General features: G+C 41.8%; 2 protein-coding genes across 2 annotated transcripts in view; one reads left to right on the forward strand and one right to left on the reverse strand.

Moving 5' to 3' along the window:
* Window positions 1–221: 221 nt before the first annotated feature.
* DEXI (Dexi homolog) lies at window positions 222–8652 on the forward strand. The gene is made up of 2 exons (XM_084216218.1): window positions 222–1193; window positions 8015–8652. Exon 1 carries the CDS (start codon window positions 666–668, stop codon window positions 945–947), a length of 282 nt encoding a protein of 93 aa, XP_084072344.1. The 5' UTR covers window positions 222–665; the 3' UTR covers window positions 948–1193; window positions 8015–8652.
* Window positions 8653–14022: 5370 nt separating this feature from the next.
* The window catches only part of CIITA (class II major histocompatibility complex transactivator), a gene marked incomplete at both ends in the record, with an annotated part of 29477 nt that continues 23883 nt past the window's right edge, over window positions 14023–19616 (reverse strand). The window contains 7 exon segments of the mRNA XM_084216593.1: window positions 14023–14095; window positions 14754–14837; window positions 15320–15403; window positions 16138–16221; window positions 16576–16668; window positions 17654–17734; window positions 19055–19126. Coding sequence (XP_084072719.1) covers window positions 14023–14095; window positions 14754–14837; window positions 15320–15403; window positions 16138–16221; window positions 16576–16668; window positions 17654–17734; window positions 19055–19126 — 571 coding nt within the window.

Here is a 19616-nt window from a genome sequence, read left to right on the forward strand (position 1 = left end):
GCAGAGCTCGGCAGGCAGGAGCGCGCAGCCGAGGGTCGCGCAAGCGGCCCCTGTTCCCTGCAGCCCCCGTGAGCCGCAGCGGGACCCCAGTGCCGGCAACGCGGCGGAGGCGCCGGCACCCGTCACGGCCGCCCCTGCTAGCGCGGGGCTGGTAAACAACGGCGGCGGGCGGCGGGGCAGGCGCGGGGCGGGGAGCGAGGGGCGGGCGGGCAGCACGGTCCTGCCGCGCAGGCCGGGCTTGCTGGCAGGTGCTCCGAGCCGAGCTCCCAACGCGCCTGCGGGCTCCTTCCGCAAAGTTTGCGGGCGGCAGGAGGAGGAGGAGGAGGGAGCGGCGGCGGGACTGCAGTAGCCGGGCTGGAGATGCCGCTGAGCAGCCTCCTGCCAGCGGCGGGGCTGCGGCAGCGCCGCTGAACCCGCGCTGGCCCCTCGCCCGGCCGCCGGGCACCTCTTTCTCCGGGGACTGAAGGGACCGAGCCGGCCGCTCCACGCCCCTACGGGGCTCGCCTCTTCCCGGAGTCCGGATCCGGCTCCTCAGAGATTCTGCCCTTTGCTGCCACCGGGGCTGCGGCGTACAGTCCTGCCCCGCTCCCAGCTCCGCTGCCGTCCGCCCCCCCGCGCCGGCCGGGCCGGTCGGTGCCCGCTGCCCCCGCAGCCCCCACGGCTGCATGACCGCCGCGGTCTCCGCACGTCTGGATTCGGTGGAGTCCTGGGCCTTCCATGCACTGCTGGTACTTCCCTATATGTTTTACGTGGGCTTGTTCTTTGTCAATGTGCTGATCCTGTACTATGCCTTCCTGATGGAGTACATCGTCCTCAATGTGGGCATCGTTTTCCTGCCCGAGGATATGGACCAGGCTCTGGTGGATCTAGGGATGCTTTCCGACCCTGGCTCCGTGCTCTACGAGACGGACAGCGAGCTGGATGTCTTTGACGGGTACTTGGAGTGACGCCCCAGGGCGTTCCAAAGCGACTGAGCTCTGCCGCCGCCTGGCCCGGGGCAGGGGCCCGACGTGCCCGCATGGCCGCAGCTCGGGGACGGCCGGGGCCCCGGGGTGCGACCCCGTCGCGGCTCCTTCTGCGCAACATCTTCCCCTCCAAATGGCACCCGCCCCGCCGGTGCAGGGGCCAGAGGGGCAGCCGGGACCCGCTGCCGCCGGGCAGGCCCGCGGAGACGCAGAGGGTTCTCCAGAGAAGTAAGTAATTCCTTACTGTCCGGCCGGGCACAGCGCCGGGGACACGCTCCGCCGCAGCTCCCGGCCCTGGCGAGCGCTGCGGGCAAAGCGCCGGGGCCGCCCCCGGCAGCGCCCGGGCGCCAGCTGGGATAGCGACCCTCTCCCGCGGGACTCATCCTCCGAGCCACTGCAGCTGTGCATGGGGGGCTGCCTGTACAGCCGGGCAGCAACTTTGCTGATCCGGTGCTGAAAGCAGCCGTGAATCGAAACGAGCATCCCGGTTAACATTGATTACAATTCAGAGACCTTCCTCGAGGCAGAAATACATCTTAATTTGCTGCCCTTTAAAACCACTCTCTTGGATAATGACAAACTATCCAGCTCACCATTTTAATTGTAGCACGAGGGTTTTGCTTGATCCGTTTTTTTTTCTTTTTGGAGTTTTGAGTGATTCTAAAACTCTGGAAATGTAAGGATTTAGCATTTTAAAACACTGAAATGCATTTGGGAAGAAAAATCACTATTTCTAGCTAGGACTTTCTGTGCCAAATGTATGTTAATGAAAACATTCACAGTTTAAATTAAAATGTGTTAGCAAATCTGCCAGCAGATTTTTTTAGCAAAATATTGTCTGTAAATCTGAAAACCAGTTCAGGATATCTTTATTTTTCTGTTTGAAATTATGGTAATAGGAAATTCAGTTATAAGGTTACACGTATAAACTCAGTGACCACACTTCACAAATACCAGTTAATATCAAACTATTTTAACCAGTCTTCTAACAAACCCAAACAAACCTTTCCTGTAGTTCTGTCCTTCATATAGGTTAAAATTATCTCCTGAATATTTCTAGTCAGATTCTGTTTAAAGCAATATTAGCTGATTTTGGTCAGTAATTTAGAAGGAAAAATTGGACATTTTTGGTGTTGGAGTAACATTGATTGCACAAAAACAGCTGAACAAGGCTTGGCCAAAGGCATGTGGGAGCCTAACGAGGGAGTGAACAGATTTTGTTTCTACTGAAGAAGTCTCACTGCATATAGTCACTGCAAATGGAAATGTCTATGCCAACATTTGGTGGTCCATCCCAAGCAACTGGATGAGAATGACTTCTGCTAGAATAGAAAGTGTGGAGCAGACCAATCCTCCCCACAAAACACCATTGACTACTTTTGTGGTTGTTTCCTTCTTCAGCTAGACAAATAATACACACGCTCCGTATTCCAGGAAAGAAATTCCTCAAAATTAATGGTAACTCAAGCAAAATCTTTGGTGCTAAAAACTGTATCCATTTTCTTCCCCAAAATACATTTTCCTAAACTCCAAATCTTAGTGCTCCAATGCTATTTAGTAGAGGGATTAAGCATACTTTTTTTAAATCACTATTTTTTTCTGTCTAGGATTTGTCTTGGTGAGTTGTGTCTAGTTTTCAGGAAGACCTAAGGACAGCATCAGACACAATTTTCCTCAGTGGGAAAAAAAAAATTTCCTACTATACCAATATCATTTCATATATCACATTCAGTTCAGTGTAGATTATTTGGCTTCTTAAAATTTCCTTTCTTATTAATAAGATAAGCAGCTCTGGAAACTTGATATTCTAACTATAAAACCCTCCATATGCAGAAACCAAAATGCAAAGGTTCTCTCAAAACTCAGAAGTAAGGCTCCGTTTTTACTCACTAAGAGCTCATGAAGTTCTGCACAAGTACCAGCTCCAGCCTTGATCTTTCATTTGGAAGCTGTCAAGGTAGATGGACCACCAGGGTGGTTTCCACTGAGAATCAAATCACAAATCCCAAAAGTTTGATCAATTCTTTGGCAACAAAAAATGTACTGTATTTCATCTATTTATATATTTAATTATACTTACAGACATAGCAACCAGGCCACAAATTGCATAATTGTTTAGCTACCAGGCAAAGACACAGTGTTACCACCATGGTGAGGGATTTGAGTTCATATCCTCTTACAGGTTTCTTCACTGTTCTGTGCCATTCCTCCTCCAGTTCTGTAGCAGCAAAGCAGGCAGAAGAGGGCCCTAATTTGGAGCTGTGTTTTCTCCTTTGGGAGCATAACTAAGGCCCTGAAAGGGAAGATTTGGATTCTTGTGGTGCCTTGCCTGCAGTGACCCGAGTTCTGTGTGAGTGTTAACCCCTGCCCTCCTGGCCTGGGAAGGTTTCCCACCTGCCCTGTTCCCTTGCACCCAGAAGTGCTGAGGATTCACAAGACACTGCAGGAAGAATGGGTCTTTTGCCAGCAGTGATGAAGAATATGTAGGCCTACTCTTTGTATTAAAGAGCAGGTTCTTCATGTGACTCACCAGTGATTTCTGAGAACAACCAGAGAGCTGTGATTATCCTGAGCTGAAACCTTGCAGCGTCCTCTGTGCCTGGGAGAGCCTCGCACCCTGCGTGAGTGACGTGTGACAGGAACACAGAGGGGGCAAATCCCAGGAGGCCCTTCTGCAGGATGAGGAAAGGCTCATTTAGATGTAAAAATAAAAGAACACATGGATCAGAACAGCTCTGTGCTCTCTGGCAGCAAACCCCTCACTTGAATAAACTCAATAGAAGCAAAATGATGTTGAAGTTACTGAGCAAAATTGGTGGCAGAGATTGAAGACAGACAGATAAGTAAGCTGAAAAATGTTTCCTGGCCTATTCCAATGAAGAAATTAATTTGTGTAAACTGAACAGAATTGAGCTTGTTTGTGTCATCTACTGTTTTTTTGTGAGTGTGCCAGGTCATTTACTATATATTTGAAGCCCCTGGAATAAGGTCATATGACTATTCTCATACTTTCATAAAATCAGATGTGACTCATCAGAAAGAAAATGGGCAAAAGTAATCAATAATGAAAACAGACTGAATAAGAAGACTGAATTTATGTAATCTTGCAGTACAGGGTTTACCTATATTTTTTCATAAGATGAATTATGATGAATATCTTCAGTAAGCAGAAAGCAGCACTCAAAAACCTGTGACTCAGCACTTCCAGTGAATGCCAGCATCTAAATTCTGAATCAAAAAAACCCCAACATAGCTTAACTCTCCAGCTCATCAATATAGTGCCAATTAGAACTGCAGGCTCAGTGTGTATGAGACAGCCACCCCCTGTGCCTGTGCTCTGAAGCAGAGATGTCCTGCAAAGGACAGATCAGAAGAATGATGTCACTAGCACTATCAGGATACATTTAAATGTATCAGAATCTACTTCCTGACTTCTTTCTTTTCAGACTTTAAATATTAAAAATACTGAGCAGAGTGGTTTGTTACTTAATTTACCTTGCCATTTTTCACTATTTTTCCCCTTTTGGTAGAGATTGCCAAGGTGATTTGTTGAATCCATGATACAGCTCAGTTGGCTGTTTTATGAGTTACAGTAGCAACAGGATTAAGAGCAATTGCTCTGATTTTTAGAACCATGTTTTGAATTTTAACTGTTACTAAAATTAATAGAAGTCCAGTGTTCAAATTCACCTGACAGCTCTGCTTTAAAGAAATGTGTACTTAACAGGAATCCCATTCTAGATGGAAGGAAGACAAAATCAAGGTTAATTGTTCAGCTGTCCATACAGACTCATTAACCACAGCCATGGACAGTTCTAAATGATTTTCTACCAAATGCATTTATTTATATAATGTCAAGAGAGTAAGCAGATTTTTCATTTCCAAATGGTGCTGTTAATAATGGGAATCAAAATGAGGCACAGAAATTAGAGAGATGTTCAATTTTTGATAGACATAATTTAGGCCTGAGTATTGCATGTGTTAAAGCCTTGGCCCCAAGTAACTTTAAAGAACAATTTTTAAACAGTCTGTGGTTCTTTCCTATAAAAATCAAGCTTTCTGTTATAAACTTGCTTCAAAAGGTGGCAATAGATAATTACTACTTTTAAGCTGTCAAAGGAATTAAGAAACAAATCCAATTTAATTCTTCACGTTTGCTTCCTCTCGAGGAGGGACAAAGTGACACTATAGTTCAACTAATAACTATAAATCCTAAAATAGAAGAAAAGAATAATTTGTTTAGAGACATTTAGTCTCTAAGTCTTTGCATTTGCCCCTCATAATGATCCTAGCTTATAAGGAGAACAACTATCCCAAAGGATTAAATATGCACAAGTTGCTAAATCTTTCCAGTTGCTCAGGGAAACTGTCTTTCTTTTCACAGTTGAATTTTATTACTTTGGCTTCAGATTAGGAAAAAAAAATAGCTGAATAGTTTGAATTATGCTCTCTGAAGACACAAGCATGTGTCTAATATATGTGATGAAAAGGGCAAAGACAAATAGGAGCCATGTATGGGAAATAATGGTATAATGGAAAATGATGATGTGCACTGAATGATGGATTGCTGGGGAAGCTCCAGGTCAGTTCACAGACATAAGGCTAAATACTCTTTTGCAGAGCCAGAAAGAAAGACCCAAGGATTGCTCAGGCTGTAGAGCCTAAATAGGCCATAAGAGCTGAAACACTGCTGCAGAACATGAGGAAACAGAAAGCAGACAGTGTCAGGATGTAAAACAGAGTCACACCATGTGTCCTTTGCTCCAGCCTGCATTGTGAGGAACAGTAACTTCAAAGGAAGAATTAACAAAGATATTGTGACTGAGCTGTTAATGCTAGTCATCCTACAGCCAAACTGTTCAGTGCTTGCAGGTATGTTCTAGGCTATTGAAAGTTCTAGTTCTGAGATTTAAAAAATATTTTCAAATATTTTCTACCTCTTCATTTTCCAGTTTTCTGAAATTTTTGAAGTTTTCTGTTAAAAATAGGTTCTCATGAAATTTGAGGGACAGATTTCTAATCTGAAAATTATAAAGGCAGGATTGAATATCCTGGCCAATTGTATAATTTACACCCCATTTAATATCTGCCACAACAAATTACAGTCTTGGACTAGCAGCCCTACAGCAGTGTTTGGAACTACCATTAGACAGCTTTATCCTTTGCTTTGGAGGCCCTATACATTTGGCTGTGCTATTTTAAGTCAGCCTAGAATCTGATCTACAGTGCAGAATACTAACAACCAGACTGAACTGTCTGCTCTAGATCAGTTTTTAGTTCCGCTTGGAAAGCAATCAGATAAACATGAAATGAGTAACCTGGTAGAGCTGCTGTTCCCCCTTTTCATGTCCTCATTTTGAGAGAAAGGATTTTGAGCAGTGTGTTCTGCTGACAGACATTTGACAGAAATGCCTCTCTGGACACAAAAGTGCTTCTTGTTTCTGACCTAGTATCTGCAGTAAGTGGCACACAGGAACATGGGAAGTGTTGTGATGAGTCAGACCACGATCTCACAGCCCTGTGTTCCACCTCTGGGAGAGCTCATGTCCCTGACCAAAATCTGCAGGCTTCTCTTTGTTCTTTCCAAGGCAGAATGCAGGATGTTGGATGGCACATTGCTGCCCAGCCCTTTAGTAAGTGTTTTCCAAACCCACCACCCTTTTCCCATTTTGTGTTATGAAATCGCTCTGGATTTCCTTCATATCCGTACATGATCTGAATACTTGAAAGAGCTTATTTTCTGCAGTCTGCAAGATTTCTCTATTCATTCTCTTCTTTGAGTCAGTAATGGTGATGAATAAAAATTGGTCCCTGGTATTCTCTGCTACTGAGTTCTTTCCTACCAAGTTTTATTCTTTGCTTCCAATCTTTTAATCTGCTTTCAATCCATAAAAGAACCTTTCCCCTAGTCCTGTGTCAACCTGTTTGCTTTTGGCCTCTTCTAACACCTGTGTTAATGACAGTGTTGCTGTGTCTGTGCAAGCTCATGCAGAATGTGTGACATCAGATTTCATTCTTCATTCAGGCCCAGAAAGGGGAAGGAGAGAGGAGCTGTCCACTCAGAGACTTGCTGCACACAACACTGGGATGTCCTGAGCTGCAGGCAGCCAGGGGACCTGCTTGTGGTCTTCTGTACCTCAACTCCTCCTCAGGACAGACTCATGCCCAGTCCCCTCTCAGAGCTGCACCATTCTGCACTACACTAATTATCCTTTCTATAAAATCACAAGACCAGATGAATGCTGTCACTAGTGCCCAGCACCTTTGTAATCTACAGCTCTGGTTCTACTTAAAGGAATCTTCTCAGCCTTGTATTTACCCCTGATGATTGTAAACAATCACCTCCTAATAGCAGTGGGATACTTTGAGTCAGTTAAGGCAAATTAGATAAACTGGGATAAAGCAATACAACAGTAATTTATTCTTGGCAGTAAGACCAAGAAGTTACCCCAAAATGTTCTTTAGCTCTGTAACTACTTACCAGTGGATCCAAAATAGTTGGAACAATGCAATTCTGAAGTAGAAGAGAAAGTGATCAAAATCAGAGACTACATCAAATGTAGGCAATACTTAATTAACATGATGATCCAGACAATAAAAACACTCTAATGAACAGTATCTAGTCAAGATAATGTAGCCAGTTCAAACATCAGTTTTAATTAGTAGGTCTAATGATCTCAAATCTGGATAAATAGGTTACCCCACTGTATGCCACAGCTGTTTTTACTCTAAAGAACATCCCCTAGTAACTGGTGTGATGCAGCCTACTCTCACACTCCTCACACTGGTATCTTCATGGCTCTGTTAAAATTTCTAAGGACTGGTGTGCTCTGACATTAACAGAAACTGTGACATTGATTTTTCCAAAAGGTTTGTGCAGGTCTTTACTTCTCAAAGAATTATTACCCATAGTCACAAAAGGGTTTGATTTAAATTTTTGTTTCCTAATAAGTGAACAACATTGTGCTGTATGTCACATACTCAGTGAATTTTCTATTCATTTTAGGTATGAAGGGTTGCTCTGTATTTATGTGCTTTCTTTTAAACAGATTCATTAAACACCTGAAATGGATTATGGCCAGGCCAACGGATCAAGTCCTGGAAAGAAACTGTACTCTGAAATGTAGAGATGAAAATAAGGACAAGAGAAGAAGAAGAGTTGTCATCAGACCTTGTCAGTTGTGACTTCTCTTCACGGTCTTTGCCTCTTGTGTGTGCACTTACTGCAGTGATTAATGCACCATACTGGGCTTCCATAGGTAATTCTGGGATGGACTATATGAAGAAAAAAGATAAACTATGTTCCATTGTAACAGAAAATCGAGATGTTACCTGGATTTGATAAACTTTTGAATGAATACCATGTCACCCAAATGGACACACTCTACATATAGCTTAAGCCAGTTTTACAATCACATGTTGAAAATTCTACCAGCCAGTAGTTCAAAAGCAGTGCTTTCTCAGGGGATAATATGCAGGAGTGACTGAAGGAGGTTCTGTTCAGGGAGTATAATGGCAAGAACTGTGCTAGTAAAATATTTTATTTAAAAAGAGAGTTTTGAAATAGATCAGAGAGTGAATTTTATATAAGTCAGGTGGATTCATTATTTAACACAGGATACTTTGCAGATTGTTTAAGCTCACGTTCCTATGTACAGATGTGAAAGCAATACAATAAAGACTGACCTTTTCCATGAAAAATTAAGCAGTTGTGTTGGAGTTGTTCTTCTTCAGTTTGAAAAGAAAATAATGGAAATATGCTTTCAAGGAATTTCCGGTTTTCCTGCAGGTACCTGCAAGTAGTTCCAGATTGCTGAGATGGCCAGCAGGTAGGAAATCCTTCTCACGAACAGCTACTTAAAAAATCAGACCTGAACTGAAACATCACTGTGTGTGGGGAAGGGGGGGGTACCCCACATATTATTAGGGCAGCCATTAGATTGCTTTTGTTTTATTGTCATTATGCTTTTTAGAAAAGTCAGATTTTTGTAACTCTGCAATTTTTAAACCAAGTTGATGTATCAAGAACATTTTGGATAAAGCAGAATTGAAAACAATTCTGCTGACACTCTCTGCATGATCCTCTGCAGTCTGTGTCTGCCATCTGCTCCCAGCATGGGCTCCCTGCTGCAGACAGATGGAGTCAGGAGTCTCTTTTCAGCCACCAGGAGGAAACAAGAGGGTGATGGCTTAGATCCCCCATGAAACAATGACAAACTTGTGTATCCTGATACTCCCAGTGTGTTGCATTCAAATAGCACATTTTAGCTTGTAGGCAGTAGAAATTAGCTCCCAGTTCCCAAAATTCTGTGCTCCAAATGCAATTTTCAGCTGTTCCTGCAGGAGGGGAAACACTGACACCAAACCAAATAGCATTTCTCCAAGACAGGTTTCATCAGGTGCAGTTCAGGACCTTTAAACACTGACAAGTGTTTTGTTCCACACAGTCCCTGGACAGCAATTCAGAAATAAAGTCACTTAGGGCACAATATTCTAACACATAAAGATACATTTAGGGAAGACAAGTCCCCATTTAGGTACCTATAGAAAGAATAACCAAGTTTACAAACTTGTGAAGCCCATTTGGTAGTAACACAGTAAAGGCTGAATTTTGCTACTGCAGGGGGCATTCCTTCTGTCTCTATAATTATTAATTCATAGTGTTCATAGAAATGGCTTCACCAGTTTTTCAGGGTCCCACATATGCCTTTTTAAGAAGATGGTTCAGTCTGTCACTATTGGTACTTACTGCAGTACGTAGGAGTTTGTAATAAATTCTCTACAGTGGGTTTGTGCCACACAGTGCACAATAAAACAATACAAATTTCACTTTGGAGATTCTGAATCTTAGACCAAGATTCCTGATTTCTCAGAACAGCTCAGCTTCATGCATTTAAAGGATGGAGTGAGTGTTACAGGCTCTGACTACCATGGTAACACAATCCTTGGCATTTTAGCAAGGCTTCTTTGACAGCAAAAAGAGATGGACATAAAGAGAGCAGCATTTTTCTCATCCTAAAAGATTTTTTTAGAGTAGAGATTTGATCACAGCAGCTTCTTAGAGGGTAGCCAGTGTATTCAGTTTCTATACACAAGGCAGTCATTGGACAAAAACATTTTGGAGGAGCTTGGTGCCATAAGAATATCCACACTTTCAACCCAGATTAAGTTTAGAACTTTTAACTGCAAAGATTGAGAAAGGATGAAAACCCCTTTTTGCTTTTATTAGCAGGTGGCCTCAGTCAGCACATTTGTATCTCCTAATCCTGAACTTACAGTCTGTCAGTTGGAATTGCAAGAACTTGTTCCTGTTAAGAAAGAATTATTTCTCCATTTCCATCCCACTGAACTGTTCTGTCCATTCTGTCTCCCTCACACACAGTGCTTTCCATTAGCCTGCAATACAAAGCTCCAAACCTGTTACTGTGGCAGAAGCCAGCAGTTGCTGTGTGGTTTGATAGTGTTTCCAAGAGAAAAATCAAAATTTCAACGGTACTAGAAGGTACTGTTAAACAGAATACTTCCTTTTATTAATACTTTAAAAAAAGATGTGTAAAGACAACCAAAACACTGTATCAAAATTTACAATCTGTACATTATAAACATACATTCCCACTAACTCAGAGAACAGCAGTACACCCAACATGATTTTAGCAGTCCAGACAGCATCCTGTAACATTCAGCTGCCTGTGGAATATTTAGCACATTCTCAGACTCAGTCATGGTAAAGTGCAGCTGCAGAATATATCCCTAAAGGGGCATTTGTCATCCAAAGCTTAGCTAAGAGAGGTCAAGACAAGGGCTCACCACGGATGTGCATGGCTGGAGTGCCACAGGCTGATGGGACTATCACACCACATTTGGCTCAAACTACCTCCCATTCAAGCAGCTCCAAGAGGAGAGGATAAATAAGATTTTTATCCGTGGCTCTGGCTAGAGTTTGGCTACAGAGAAGAACCATGCAGATAGTTAAGAAAAATACCACATTCTAATTACAATCATATTCTCCACAGAGTTTTTCCTCCTTGCTCTCTGTTCCTTTACACATTATGTCTGATTCCCTGCTCTCAGAAACAACAAACAGACCTTCCTTTCTCCCTTCTTTCTTTAATTTGTCCACTCTCTTTAATTTGTCCACATCCCTGCTGTCAAGATTCTGCAGGCACTGAAACTGAAGCAGAGGAGTAGAACTTGCTGGAAAGAAAAATAAGTGTTGTGATTTTGAACTGTTTAAATCTGTGGATTTTTAAAGACCACGAAACAGAGTATTTGAGAGGTTAGTTGAGAGATTCTAGTTTGCACAGACCCTTGGGTTAGTATTGTCAGGGCTTCCTAGCAGAAGAGATTTCAAAGAGGTTGTTGAACTAACCCTGAGCTAACTGTGAAGTAAAGACTTCCCAATTTGTAGCATTTTGAGCATTCCTAGCTTTTTCCATCCCTTTTTGTTTTTCTGTCTCAGTCTGTATCTGGATGGGAAGCCAGAATGGTGCTCCTGACCTGACAATAGCTTCTGCACAATTTTAAGTTCTCTTCATGTTTACAGAGCAGAAATAAAAGAATAAAAGAGACAAATGGTTTGCTGTTGCAGTAAGCAGGATGAATATTTGGGATACATATGACTGAGACCAGCAGCATAGACATGATAGTGCTTTGAGATGTGCTTTTGTCTGATTGCCTGGTTATTCATAACTCTGAACCAGAAGGCCACATAGACCACACACAGTAGTGATATCACTGTCAAGTATAAAACTGGTGCTTGTAAACATTTATGCTGCCAGCTGCATTTAAGAAATTAAATACCAGTCCAGGTATATGAATTCAGAGTTCTCATTTGAGACAAAGTAAAAACCTTCAAAGATTGAGGATTTGTGTGCAATAAACTAGCTATTTTTATATATCTGGATTTCTGCAATAATGTTAGAAGAATTCTTCATAGTTTTTCACTTTCAATTCCTTTCTTCTCATTACCTCTTTTTTTTTTCCCCAATCTTTTTGAAGAATTCTGTAACAAGTCATAGAAGATATGTTTCTATCCCTTAAGGCAGCCCTGATTATTAGTGAAGAAAAGAGCAACTTCTAGATTCACTGATTATTATGAAGAAAAGAGCAACTTCTAGAATCGTGTGGATAATCTTATCAGAACATTTTCTAGGGCTGATGACTCTTTTTTTATGCTCCTCACCTTCTCACCCTAGTGCTTCCAATCAGTCCATACACTCAGGTGAAATCTGTAACACTGAGCTTTGGAAGTCCAAAATCATCAGACCAAATTTGATGGCAGTTACCACTGGTACCATGAAATAAACAATCAGATTTGATCTGTCAGTGCTTCAGATGTTGCAGGTTAAGCAGCTTTTAGTTTGCTCTTCGATGACTTGGAATTTTATACTCACAATATCCTTGTGGTTCCTGGTCTCCTTTAATGGTGGTCACAGTATCCAGGTGCTCTTTTAATCTTTGATGTTGGTTAACTTTTACCACTTAAGTAGAAATATAGTTGGGTCTTTGAATAGCATTTTAAAACTCTATAATTCACCCAATTTAAGCATTGCTTAGAAACTGAAATGTGATTTTTTTGCAACAAACATGAGAACACCGATTCATAAAGCAGCAAGAAGACAGGAGAGCACAGAGGACACTCTCCCCTCTTCTTTATAACACCTGTGAAATAATGAAAACAGAATATTAGATGTACACCCACCAGATTAACCTTCATTAAGATTACAAAAATCATAGATTTAATGAGCTCTGTAACAGACAAGAGTGGCTGGTGGATGCTGAATGGTTCAAGGTTGGGAGAGAGGATCCAGAGCTCCTGCTGCTATTTATCCTCAGAGCTAATGCAGGTTTCCCCACAGTGATCATATCCCTAGTGTCTCCTTTCTCAGGAAGGAAGGGTTGTTCAACAGGACAAAGATTTAGTTGACTGTAGGCTAGTAAGGAGCACCACAATTTTTCACTGCTGCTATAAAAAGCTGGTCTGTGAAGCTGCTGTGGCACCTGAACCTTCCACAACTGTAGCCAGGTCAGTGGCATACAAACAGCCCAGTCTGCATCTGGAGATTGCTGCACTGAGAGCAGGAGTCATGCCCAAGCTTGGCTCACTGTGTGATCCATGCAGCCAGCCCGTGGCCAGGCCCATTCAAAGCATGGCTCATGCAGCTGGTGATCATACTGTAATTTGTTTCCTGGCCATCTAAAGAAAGCTGGAGCACATCTGATATCTGGCTTTACTCTGGCATCTCATTCTTCACTAGGATCATGTAACTGATGCAACATGCATAATATATTTTCTTAAGAGCAAGAGGAAGCAGATGGCAGAAAACTGGGAACAGAAATCCTACACAAACTCCCCAACATCCCATGCTGGCTGCAGCTCCTTCAGTCCAGGACCAACAAGGCATCAGATCCTGGTAGTCATTGACAAACTTATTAAATCTTCACAATGTAATTACTTCAGGGATCCTTGAAACTGTGCAGGCAATGAAGTAAAAGTGGCTGCCAGTGGCTAAACCACACAATGACACTGGGAACAAGGAAGGTAGGAGGGAGTGTTTTGCTCTGAGTACAGTACAGGTACAGCTGCACAGTCAGACAAGCAGCTGTTGAGGATTTGTATTCAACAAAGGAAAAGTGAAAGGACTTACTAAAAATCAACACAAAACAAGTTCTGAGGAGTACAGAACTCATCTATTAAACATGAGAAGTACACAGAGCTTTAGTTTTCCCTAACAAAAATGAGAAGGTAAGCAGGGCAGCTGCCAGTCACTGAACTGGGCTGGACTGGAAGTTCTAGAGGTCCATTTTTCTTAATAAAGCACTTGCAGTCTGCTAGTGCAGGTCCAGGGAGGAGGGGAGTGCAAGGTGAGTGCAGGGAAAGGGGGCCTGATGTGACACTGATCTGTGCCACTCTAGGGCACTACCTCCAAACTTGCCCATGGACACACGGATGCTGTTACTGTGCCTGCTGCCAGTGAGCTTGGAATCAGCTCCCACAGAAACAAACCTGGTTGTCCCAGGGAGCCAAGGTTTCTTACCTTTATGGAATCCTCTCAATCTACACACTGATCCTGGAGTCCAGCTGGTGAAGGTGTTCAAGAACTCCGTAGGGAATGGTGGGATTCCACATCCTGTAAGGGCAAGTTCAGAAAGGAAAGAGATTTTAAGAAGTGCTTGATGGTGTTTGGTGTGCTTGATGTGTTTGTGCCTTTTTCTGGTTGTTGTTGCTGTTGGGTTGTGTTTCTTTAATTTTTTTTCAGTTGTCCTTCCTTTTAACTATCATGCTATGAAAGAATGTAAGCTATGGAGCAAAGGAAAATGCATTTTGACTTAGAAAAAAGCACTTCAGTACTCCATAATCTTGTTGACTCTGGTTACAGGACACAACTGCACTCCTGTCTCTGTAACTTCCATCAAACCCCCTTCCTCTGAATGTGTACTGGTAGTTTCAGTCTATTTAACCTCTAATGATGGCTGCTCATTGTTTATCCCTCAGACACAGGTGGTGCAGCACAGAGTAGGTCTGGTTCTCTGGGAGGGTAGAAAATTAACAAAGGGAGTCTCAGTGGAAACTGTTTCAGTCAAGACAAGCTCAGTTGAATGGGACCACTGGAATTAATGCAGCTGAAACCAGAGAGAACATTTTTTAACATCTCTGCTTTTGTATTTAGCTGATATCTTTGTTTGTGCCTCTTTTAAATCTGACAAATACAGAAGGCAGCTTTAGCATGATTGCTAACCCAGTTTTACAGGATGAAGTTACAGCAAACAGCCTGTCGAGAGACTTACACCAGGTTCTTCATATGGGGACATTTTCGTAGGCTGTCAGTCAGCTGCTGGGCTCCAACACCAGTTATTTTGTTATACTGAACACTGAGGAATAAAAACAACTTTGTTAATCCAAATCAAGTGGTGTAATCAAACATTTTATTCAAAGTAAAAAATACTATATAGGTTAATCTGCAGATGGGATAAGGAAGAAAAAGGAAAAAACCCAAAATAGACTGTCAGTTCAAAAAAACCTGTAATAATATTCTCAGAAGGTTGAATGGGAACTTCATTATGTTAATTCATCTGAGGGATTCCTTTTTCCATGTTCCTGAGGTCATTCTCCAGCTCCCCCATGAGCCTGTTCTCCCACCTTAACACCAATATTTCTGGGTTTATGGCAAACTGTTCCTTAATCCTTTCTAATCACTGACTATCTGGACTCTGCAGAAGCACATTTCCCCTGTGAAATTTTCCCAAAATCTTCCTCAGTTTCTGTCTCCTCCAAAACCAAACATGGAATATTTGTATTTTCAGTCTCCAATGAAATAAGCTTTCCTGGGCCACCTCAAAGATTTCATACTCACTCTAGCACTCTTAAAGATGTCATTGCAGGAAGAACCTTTGCCAGATTTTCTGCTCCAAAATCACAAATGTTGTTATTGTACAAGCTGCAAAAAACCAAACCAGAAGAGTCACAATTGAATGATGGATAACGTACACAGATATTAGATCAAGGGTTTTCGAATATGATAAGTACATCTTAACTTTCATTTTATCCTCATTTGCAGTTAAAGTTTAAAACAAACATTCATATTTCCTGTATCAAGTAAGGCAAATGGCCACCTCCTTATTCACCTAGCACAGGTACAGCAAAAAAGGTCTAGATTCTATTATTCTATGGATAATAAGAACATTTCTGTCCACACAGGTCGAATTAAAAATCTGCCAAAAAAATCAAGCTTAAAGATTTGGGGTACAGCATTCAAAAGATTTCCACATCACCAAACTACTCCAGAACTGCACACCAGGGTTTCTTGCATTCCCTGCTTCCCTCAGGCCTGTGTCAAATATCCCAGTGCAGTGGGAAGGATCATGGTCCCTATATCAGCAAACACAGACAGCTTTGGGTTTGCAGCAGATGTGGTGCACATCTGTGCAGGGCATGATTCAGAAGTGTGTATTATGGACTGGATTTAAACATCAGCCCAGTCCTTGCTCTATTCTCAGATATCCTTCTGTATGTCTGTCATACTTCACCTCTTCTTTCTGAAGACTTTATGCAAAAATGAAGTGAAAAGCTTGGCTACTGCACAGTGTTACCTCTTTGTTCCCTGTTCAGTAGTTTCTGACAGAGAGAGCAAGGTATGTTTTCAAAACCACTCCACAGGATACAACTACTCACCTTAGTGTTTTTAAGGAGGACAAGGAAGGGAGAGCTGCAGCGAGGTTCTCTGCACCCAGGTCTGTTATTTTATTCTGTGATAAACTACAGTAAGTGAGATCACTTTGTTAGTCGAGCACATTTATTCTCACTTATTACAATGTGGAGGAAAATAATTTTCAATTTTTAAAAAATATAATTTGGACAGTCTGTTTAGACCAAATGCAGAGAAAAAGGCAAGATAGAGCCCTTGAAGAGAAGTCAGGAAGGATTAATCTATTTGTCTAATGAATGTACTGATTAAGTATCTCCACAGGCTCATTGGTCTTCCATGCCCATGGGATACTTTTGCCCATAATTGTTAACAGACAGTCCCTTAAGTCTCTAGGTTTAATCTGTTTCTTCTCAAAATTTCCCCGAACTGTTAACCTTACTTTAATGTTACTTTAATGCACTTACTTTAATGTTTCCAGTGATGTCAGGGCTGGAAAGACTTCAGATAGACTCTTTGCTCCTTCATCTCCTATGCCATTTTCACTCAGAGCATCAAGGCTGTGTGATGACAAAGAGAGAATTAGCTTCCCTTTTAATCTAAATTTTTGTGGTCTATTCACCTCAGAGACCATTCTATCTATCTTGAAAAGCTTCTCTGCAGTAGCCTCAATCAGCATGAAGCATCACACAAATTACAGCTTCTCTAATAAGCAGCTCTCTGCTGCCCAAATTTAAAGCATAAGAATTATTTTTTACTAGTTGAATGCCCTGACCCATTTCCTTTGATATGCAAGATTATTAAAATGGTTATGAAATAACTGTGTTCCAGCTAAGCTGAAAGGAGATTTCCTGTGCACACAAAAATACAGAACTGACAAAATCCAGCAGAGGCTGTAAATCCTTGCCTAAACTGCTCCTTCTCCAGAGAGGGAGTATTAAAAATGAAGTTTTCTTCATATCTAGTCAAATACTGGAATTTCAGATACTGGATCCCCTTCTAATCTGACAAATAATGCTGGGATATATTTGATATATTTCATATTTTATTGTTTTCCTGAAATATCATGAAAAGGCCAGCTAGAACACAGACAAATGGCCAATGGGCTGCATGAGGCCAAAGGCCCTCCCACAGCCCAGGAACCTTCCCACAAGTGCACATGCGCAACCCTGACTGCTGCTGGTACATTTTTTTCCAGTGTAAAGAAACTTAAAACTAAGAGAGAGTTGGTTTGTCATGGATGTTCCAGTGAAGACAGAAGTCGGTCAGTGGTGGGGCAGGAAGGGGGGCCCCCATGGGCTCTGTACTGAACCTTTACCCATCCAGGAACACCCCAGGAAGGGACTGAGGGTTCTGAACAAACCAACACCAGGTGTCTCCAGGGAGGATGGGGAGTGTCAGCTTTTAGGGTGCTGTTACAGTTTGGGAATGTTTCTGCTGGTCAGTTTGGTCATCAATAAAATGTTTCTTGGGTACAAGAGCTTCTCCATCATCAAGAGCTGCTGAGGAGAAATGTTAGCAAAGTTAATCTTTAGTAGAACTCACTCTAAATGCTGAAGTGATGGAAATGCTGCAAGAATTTTCACGAGTTTTAGCAATCCTTGAAGGCCACATGCTGGACCCAGCCTGGAAGAAAATACAGACATGCAGCAGGTTTTTCACATGCTCACAAGCAGCAAAACTCAGGAATTTTTCAGTTCTTTCCCTGTAGCCCCCAATGCAAGCTAGTTTACACCCTCAGAAGCAGCCATTCCCTACCACCTGCACCAAGGAATTCTGCTGTGAAGCCTCCAGAAGAGGACCAATAAGGCTAAGGTCAGGCAGGACAGAGCCTGCACAGCAGCACTGGGACATTTGCCACTTTTTGTTCCTCTCTGCACGACTTATCTCACTTGTTTTAGATTCTTATATTTCTATTCTCTATCTTTTTCAGGTTTTTCACTGTAAGTATGATCTTGAGATGAAATACCTATTTCTCTCAGTATAACTGAGAAATGGAAACAAAGTTATTTCCCCCCAACTAATAACAATTTAGTTTAAGATCAACATTTTACTGCAGCTTAAAGCATAAATTGCACTTCTATATTCATGTTCCAAGCATTTGTCTCTCACATCCTATTTGGAATTTCTTTGGTATCAGAACAAGTTCAGTTATGTAAAAGGATTAGCATTTTCAAGAAAATTTAAACAAAGGGAAATAGGAAGAGGAAATTAGAAGAGAAAGCAGCGTAAAATCAGAAATGAGGCCAAGCATAGCTGTCCCAGGTTGGGTTAGATTTACAGAGCAGGAAACAGGTGAGAACACCTGATGAGAATTCTCCATTGCACTGCTGCAGTTTCTGCCCAAATGAATTCACATGCTATGGCAGGATATTTTGAGCAATAGAATAACCTTGGAGGCTGCTTACAGTTTGGGGGGAAAAAAAGAAGTGTTACTAAAACCTCACTTTTAAAGTAGTGTTACCAAGTCAACCTTCCATCTTCCAAGAAAAGGGTTCTAAATAATTTATTTGGGAGGCATTCTCTGCTGTAATCCTCTCATGGCCTTAGCTGTGATAGGGTAGAAAATTATGTCAGAAGACTAAGATAGAAAAGTTCAGCATTTCTGGGGGGAAAAATATTTCCCAGATAGCTGGATCACAGACAAAATATTTTATGCCCTGTGGCACAAGATCAGTACCTTGTGGTCAGGAGGTAACTTGTACTAAAACAAAAAAAAAAATTGGTAGAGTCCTGCTGATCTGTATTGCTGCAGGAGGCAGAAATAATGTTCTTTGAGTCTTGGCCATAAGCTAATAAATCCAGTTCAGAGAAAAGCAAGATAGCAATAAATGGGGTTCACCAATGCTTTAAGCTGACTGTACATCAGTGCAATGGCTGTAGCTAACACCCATGACTGCTTCCCTTACCCAGGACCACCTCAATCAGTAGAAGTTTAGCACTTACGCAAATTCCAGTTTTCTGAGGTTTCTGATGGCAGGAATTGCATAGCTGGTGCAACCAGATGCTTCTTGCACACTAAATAAGTCACAGTAGAATCTGAGTATTATAAAAATTTTAGCAGCCAAAATAGCGCTTTAAAAATAATCCGTTAGCAAACTTTTACAGAAAATTAACCACTGTTGCATTAACTGAGGAACCAGGAAACTTCAGAGTAACTTCTGCTTCAACTTTTCTTCAACTGCATCATTTCAATCCAATAATTGCCTTTCATAGTGCAATTGTTTGCTCTTTTTCCAATAAAACTTGAAAATACATTTTTCTAAATCAACTATTTTCTGTCAAACGTGAAACGATTTTGTCTATATTTTAATCAAAATACTCCATCCATGTTAAAATAGAAGTCATCATTTAAAAAACAAAACAAAGAATAAAATTTTATTTCTGCATGTTTTCAATTGCAACCAATCCCCCAGCTACTTCAGCAGCAGGAATGGAGCACAGGGTTTCTAGACCATGGAACACAAGATTTTATCTCCTGGGCTAAAGGACTGACTCAGACCATCTG

Source organism: Fringilla coelebs, assembly GCF_963513975.1.
Source record: "Fringilla coelebs genome assembly, chromosome: 16".
Classification (NCBI taxonomy): domain Eukaryota; kingdom Metazoa; phylum Chordata; class Aves; order Passeriformes; family Fringillidae; genus Fringilla; species Fringilla coelebs.